The 7,315-nt window shown below is 30.3% G+C and overlaps 1 protein-coding gene across 1 annotated transcript in view; it reads left to right on the forward strand.

The window, feature by feature from the left end:
• The window catches only part of LOC105627388 (probable phosphorylase b kinase regulatory subunit alpha), an 8,787-nt gene extending 2,034 nt beyond the window's left edge, over nt 1-6,753 (forward strand). Inside the window, exons 3-15 of the mRNA XM_012208669.1 lie at nt 92-537; nt 603-918; nt 1,194-1,407; nt 1,495-1,604; nt 1,699-1,846; nt 3,056-3,234; nt 3,433-3,586; nt 4,106-4,395; nt 4,494-5,049; nt 5,132-5,184; nt 5,441-5,599; nt 5,844-6,101; nt 6,526-6,753. Of these exons, the coding sequence (XP_012064059.1) occupies nt 92-537; nt 603-918; nt 1,194-1,407; nt 1,495-1,604; nt 1,699-1,846; nt 3,056-3,234; nt 3,433-3,586; nt 4,106-4,395; nt 4,494-5,049; nt 5,132-5,184; nt 5,441-5,599; nt 5,844-6,101; nt 6,526-6,753 (3,111 nt within the window). The remainder of the gene's footprint in view (nt 1-91; nt 538-602; nt 919-1,193; nt 1,408-1,494; nt 1,605-1,698; nt 1,847-3,055; nt 3,235-3,432; nt 3,587-4,105; nt 4,396-4,493; nt 5,050-5,131; nt 5,185-5,440; nt 5,600-5,843; nt 6,102-6,525) is intronic.
• The last annotated feature ends 562 nt before the right edge of the window (nt 6,754-7,315 follow it).

Raw genomic sequence — 7,315 nt, forward strand, 5'->3', positions numbered from 1 at the left:
ATATATATATATATATATATATATATATATATATATACCAGATGATTTAGTGATTTAAGAAACTGGACTGCAATTTTCTTGTTAATTTTAGGTGGCTTTTATTCAGAACTTGGTATTTTATATCGAATCTGCCTATTGCACTCCGGATTATGGAATTTGGGAGAGAGGGGATAAAACGAATCATGGTTTACCAGAATTAAATGCAAGTAGTATTGGAATGGCCAAGGCTGCAATGGAGGCAATGAACGAATTGGATTTATTTGGTGCAAGAGGTGGACCTACATCAGTTATTCATGTTCTGGCCGACGAGGCACAAAAGTGTCAAGCAGTACTGCAATCCATGCTGCCTAGAGAGTCAAATTCCAAAGAGTTGGATAGTGGTTTGCTATCAATTATAAGTTTCCCTGCGTTTGCAGTAGACGAGCCTAATTTAATTCACGAAACACGTGAAGCTATTACCAAGAAATTACAAGGACGATATGGTTGTAAAAGATTTTTAAGAGATGGATATAAAACGCCAAAAGAGGATATGAATAGGTATTTATTTAATAATAATTTTTAGTAAAATTTATTTTGACTAATAATTATATTCTTGGAAATAGATTATATTATGAACCATGGGAGCTTCGTATGTTCGAGAATATCGAATGCGAATGGCCACTATTCTTCTGTTATTTAATATTGGATTACTGCTTCCAAGGCAATAAAGAAGCAGTTGAGACATCCACCAAACAGTTGGAAGAAGTAATGATTAAAGCGGAAGATGGTATGAAATTGGTGCCTGAATTATACTCCGTCGCACCTGAGAATGTATCAGCGGAGTATGCTGAACCTGGTAGCCAAAATCGAATAGCTTTAGGCAGATGTCCATTTAAATGGGCACAATCTCTTTATATTCTAGGAAAATTGCTGCAAGAGGTAACATACTTTCAGAAATATAGTTGAGGCAAATTAAGAATTTTCTTACCACATTTAAAAAATTAATAACATTTCTTATCATATTATCTTATAATTTATATACAAATATTAAAAATATTAAATATTTGATAATTTTATTTGCTATTTCTTCTATATACAATGAAGTGTTTTAATCTAGAAAATTATGTTCAATACAATAATCCTATTAACTGTTACATTAATAATAAGATATTTCCGTAATATAATTCTTTTCAATAATTTATTTCAACTTTTAGGGATTTCTTGCAGTTGGCGAGTTAGATCCCTTAAATAGACGATTATGCAGCGAGAAAAAACCGGATGTTGTGGTACAAGTAGTTATTTTGGCAGAAGATACAGAAATCAGGGAAAAAATTGCACAGCACGATATTCATGTACAAACAATTGCAGAAGTTGCACCGATTGAGGTACAACCCGCAAAAGTCCTCAGTCATTTATACACATATTTAGGTACGACTCAACAAAAATCGCAAATTGTTTAAAAATATTTTACTAAAGCATAATTTAGATATTGTATATTTTATATCTCGTTTTTAGGACGCAACAAAAAATTAGGACTATCCGGGCGTAAGTCAAGGGACGTAGGAATTCTCAGCACTAGTAAACTGTATTCCTTACACGATAAGATATTCGCGTTCACGCCACAGGTAAATACTCGCATTTTATGGTAAGCTTTATCATCTTTTTGTATCTTTACTTCTTTTCTTATGTTTCCTCTTGTTCTCGCACCGAATTGACTAGTTGACAGATATGACCCGCTTCTACATCGCATCGGACTATGAGCTCATGATTGACATATTCAAAGGTGAAATTAATTTCTTGAAGTCTAGTTGGCAGAATATGTTGGGCCGGCCTCTCGTGGTCATGCCCCTCAAGAATATTCATCTAGGTAATTTAACGATTTCAAAATCATAGTTCTTTTTTAGTCGTTACTTTAGACTTTCTGAAGTCCGTTGAAGTTGTCATGATTAGACAAATTTTGTGGCTCTTCTTAGAAGTTTTGATGAATTTCTTGCGTGAAATTCTCATTTTTTTATAAACATTATGACTGTCCGCTCTGAACAACTAATGTCTGCTTGCATGCGTTTGTTTTTGTCATGGTTTCATTTAACAGTTACTTAACTCTCTATGGCTTACATGATTTTGAATTCTTCAAGATTTATGTTTGTTATACACGATATGCCTTAATAATACATTATATGAGTTTTAACTATAATTTACTTCGATAATAACGTATTTAGTTTCGAAATTAGTACATAATATTATCCATGGAGAGTTACGACATGAGCTTTTTTAATTAGTTTCATTCATGTTATGTTTCTATTCTTTTTATTACTAACATAAATCGGACACTCGGGTCTCAAAAGTGGATGCGATTGTGAATTGTGTTGATATTAAAGATGTTCAACTGATACAGTGCGAGATAAAAGCAAAATATTCGAAGCGAGATTGTTTCATCTTCAAGCATCAAGCAATAAATTTATCCTAAATTATCCTGATATGGCTTATTGTGTTTGGTGGTATTGCGCGTGTGTTGCATGTGTTAGAAATTTGACACGGAGGAGTACTACACAACATACGACGTCGACCTGCTTGTGAATACTTTTACAACCACCTTGGCCTTCCTCAAAATCAACTGGAAGCAAATGCTCGGCAGACCAACTGTAACCCTTGTCGCTACTCATAATCATTTAGGTACGGCTTCGTCGGAAGCTTTAGATCTCATCCTACAACGAAAAGCTCGTCGAATACTACATTGGATTGTGTAGCATAATGTTAGCGTGAAATTAACTGTTAGAAGAAACCGCATACAGAGTATCATAAAATTCGAGTATAGATGTTCTATTGCAGCATAGTTTCTGAAGAAATAAAAACAGCAATAATTTTTATCAGCAAATTTTAAATCTTTATTTAAAAATTTTTTCTAAAATAGAAAACATGCATACATTTTTATTGTGGTTTTTAAATGAATTTTTTGCTATAAATATTCTATGCTTAAATTTTGTGATATTCTGTAAAAAAGCTATCATTTTCAGTACGAAAAAACTTATTTTTATTTTTTATTTACTCCTTATTAAAGTTCATTAATGTTTTTTAGATCAAGGTAAAATACCATTAGCTATGATAACTACCTTGAAAAAACTTAAAAGCGGTTACATTAACGGTACTAGAGTATCATTGGGAAACTTGAACGATTTTTTGAGTACGTCGTGTATCACGAATCTTAGTTTTCTGGGAAGTTCCGAGGATGGTCGTCCTGATAAACTAAATCCTCAGGTATGTAAAATTCAAATGACATATTCGCTCAAAATAAAGTTACAACATGTTATATGAATTAATAGAATTATTTACCAAATAATTAAACTATTGTACTTTGTTTTATACATTTTTAAAAATATATATCACTCAAGATTTGATCAATAATTATTTGTATATGTGTGTGATACACGTATCATTCTCATTTATGTTCACAAGGTTCAACAATATTTGGAGGAACATTTAATGCGACCATTTCCTCATCGTACAGGACTTCTTAATAAACATGGTCCAATTCGTACAGGGAAACATCTGCGGCGTAAAATGTCCGTCAAAGGCGCGATAAAAAAAACGCGATCCATAGCTGTCGAACGTAAGCAACATTTGTCCCGTTAAAAAAATTCCAGATGGAATGGTTTTCATGTTCTAACTGTGTGCTGATTGTATGTCTTTTAAAGAGGATCCTTAAATAATAATGCAATGTCTTCCTCCTGCTGTGATTGTTATCATCTTCTAAGAAAGTAAGTTTATTAACCAGATACTATTGTTGTTTATTATTGTATATGTATTGCATTGTTTAATCTCTATGATATTTTTTTTTATAAATATCGAGATAAAATTTTATAATATTAAACTTATAATATTAAACAAAATCTGAATAATGTTATTATTTATATTTCTTTCTAATAATATAAACATTATATGCGCACACACAGCGCGCATTATTACATACATGTATGTATTGTGATAAAACTTGCTAATGCTAATACATATTTATATTTATATATGGATTTATACAGGTTTATATACGAATTTACATATAGATATACAAGATGTTTTAATGATAAATAATATTAATTTTATACAAATTAAGTTCTTTTATATATTTCAGCTGAAATTCTTGGAATGGCAGGGGAAGACCGTAGACATTCTACTATTCTAATTACAAATCCATTTATTGAAGTGACGGATACTACCTTGTCTATCAACGCAACTCAACCAGTGACGATTGAACGCACACCATCACCAACAGACGAGTTGTTATCATGGAAAAATTCTCCCAAAACTAAACAAAGAACAATATCTGAGACCCAATATGCTGAGACTGAAGTGGAGGAATTGCTATCTATGCTGCGCGAAACAGAAAGTCTTGAAGAGCAAGGAGATATTTTGCAGTATATTGTTAGTATATTTATCTTTTCTTTTTAATTTTGTAAAAAAAGATTTTCTATTAATTTATATAACAATCTAAAGATTATTTTATATAAAACATTACATAGGTGGACTCGAAGGGACTACTTTTTGACACAGGTGTAGTAGAAGAGGGACATCCCGTTTTAATAAAGGATTTGTTAAAAAGTCTCTATGAGAAGGCTTGTCAACAGAAAATGTGGGGTATTGTACGACACAGCGCGGGTATGTTGGGTAAAAGAGTGGAAGATTTAGCGAAGGCGGTTACTGATTTACTAGTACGTCAAAAGCAAGTGACTGTTGGCATGCCACCGAGCAACGAGCATACTATAGTCGCGCCTCTACCAGAGAATGAACTGCGAGCTTTGATTCATCAGGCATATGGTGACGACGAATCAACCGCTATGCTAACACAAGAATTGCTTGTTTATCTGGCGATGTTTATTAGAACGGAGCCACAATTATTCCACGAGATGCTGAGACTGCGCGTCGGTTTGATCATACAAGTTATGGCGACAGAACTATCGCGAACATTAATTTGCACCGGTGAAGAAGCTTCTGAGCACTTGTTAAATTTATCTCCTTTTGAGATGAAAAATTTACTGCATCACATTATGAGCGGAAAAGAATTTGCTATTAGTAGTGGTATGTTTCTGCGGTTAATTAAAAATTTGAGAAAGTATACATAAAAAAATTTATATAACAATCATATATGCTTATATTGCAGTTGGTCGTGGCAATTTTTCCGTCATTAGCTGCAAATCAAGTAGAGTCAGTAAGGTAATATTGCCAATACAATGTCTAAAACATTTGACTTAGTAATTACTAACATATTACTACTCTTGACGATTACTGACATATTTAGGTATACATATACAGAGAAATATATTTAATTTTTAATTTTATTTTAATTTTTTGCTACGTAACTATTTTAGTTAATGTTTTATATTTAATTAATCGATTCATATTTTTATCGTTTATAAATTAAGTTTATTAATTAGATATGTGTAAAGTTGAATATATTTCTTTTGTATAGAAATCTCAAATTGGTGGTTTCTTAAGCGCTGATCAAAATGCCGATAATGAGGCGGAAACAGATCGGCAAGGTCAATGGTTGCGAAGGCGACGATTAGATGGTGCGTTAAACAGAGTACCAAGAGATTTCTATCCGCGTGTGTGGCAAGTACTCGAAAAGGTAAATCGCTATTTTATATATATATATATATATATATTCTATATTACATATTTATATATTTATTATATATTTATATATTATATATAAATATTAAAAATTCAAGGTATTATATTTATATATTATTGAATTTATATATATATAATTTATATATATATATATATATAAAATTCAATAAATATAATAATATATAAATATAATACCTTGAATTTTCAATATAAATCTATAAAATTATAACTTTTAACAGTGTCACGGTTTAGCGATTGAAGGAAGAGTATTGCCTCAAAATCTCACACAGGAAATGACATCTGGCGAGTTGAAATTTGCATTGGCTGTAGAAACCGTTTTGAACACTATACCGCAGCCAGAATATCGTCAACTTGTTGTTGAGGCTTTAATGGTACTAACATTAGTAACCGAATATAACATTGTGCCATCTTTAGGAGGTCTGATTGAAGTTGAACATTTAGTACATAAAGCAAACGCTATTTTCTTAGAAGATCAGGTATTTTTTATATTTATAATGTTAATAATGCAGTAATATTATATTATCTAATTATTGAATTTTTTTTGAAGCAAAAATGTAATACAAAATACGAAATATAGAAAGAGTAGTTCAGTAATTATCCTTTCAAGCAATTTAGGCATTTATTGATATAAACGATTTAAAATAATACTTATTTTATTAGAATTGAAATTGATTTTATCGATTTATTTTATTTAAAATAAATCCTTTTCAATATTAAACATTATTTTTTATTGAAATAATAAATATTTTATATTAAGAGCATAAATGGTTCTAAAAAAATGTATAAAATTCTATACAATCTATATGGAAATACATATAAAAAAGAATTTAAAAAAAAATTACTCTTTTTTTTCTTCTATATTTTTTAAATAAGCAAAAGATAATTAAATGAAATTTGTAGATGGCTATCGACGGTGATGCAACATTATGCTGTGCAAAACCAAAGGAGCAACGTGAAATGACAGCCATGGGAACACTTCTCTGTGGTGGAGCAGCATATATTTGTCAACATTTTTACGATACTGCTCCTAGTGGAAGTTATGGAACGATGACGTATATTACAAGGGCTGTCGCCGTGATGCTTGATTGTCTACCAAAAGATGGCGACTTAGAATGCTCAATATCGTAATAGATATAAATTAATTATAATTTTAGAAATAAATGATCTATAATTGTTGCAGAAATATTACAATATAAAAATTTGGACAAATTTGCAGTGTGAATTTTGTGTATAATAATCTCCATTATGTAATGATTATGTAATACATATTTAATTTTAATTGAAAAATGCATGCTTCTAATATGTAGCTGCAATTATAAATTATAAATATTGATAGTACGATGTTAAAATTTAACGCTTTGTTATCGAAACCTATTGCAAATTTTAGAAAAATTAGAAATTAAATCATACATTAAAAGAATATAAATCATGCATTGATAGTTTTAATAAATGCATTGTATTAATGTTGTAATAATGTTGTAATGTTGTAATAATTGTCAAAAGATATGTATTTCTCTCTATCTCTAAAAAAAAAATTTCATAATATCCAAGAAATTAATAATTTGATAGATGTAAAACATTTTTCATGATATCTAACAAACAGAATTTACTTATTGGGTTTTGGAGAAAGGATTCAGTCTGTTTAACCAAGAACTCCTGTGAAAAAAAATGTGTAAATTTTGGAATAGTA

This window comes from Atta cephalotes (assembly GCF_000143395.1).
Source record: "Atta cephalotes unplaced genomic scaffold scaffold00008, whole genome shotgun sequence".
Lineage (NCBI taxonomy): Eukaryota > Metazoa > Arthropoda > Insecta > Hymenoptera > Formicidae > Atta > Atta cephalotes.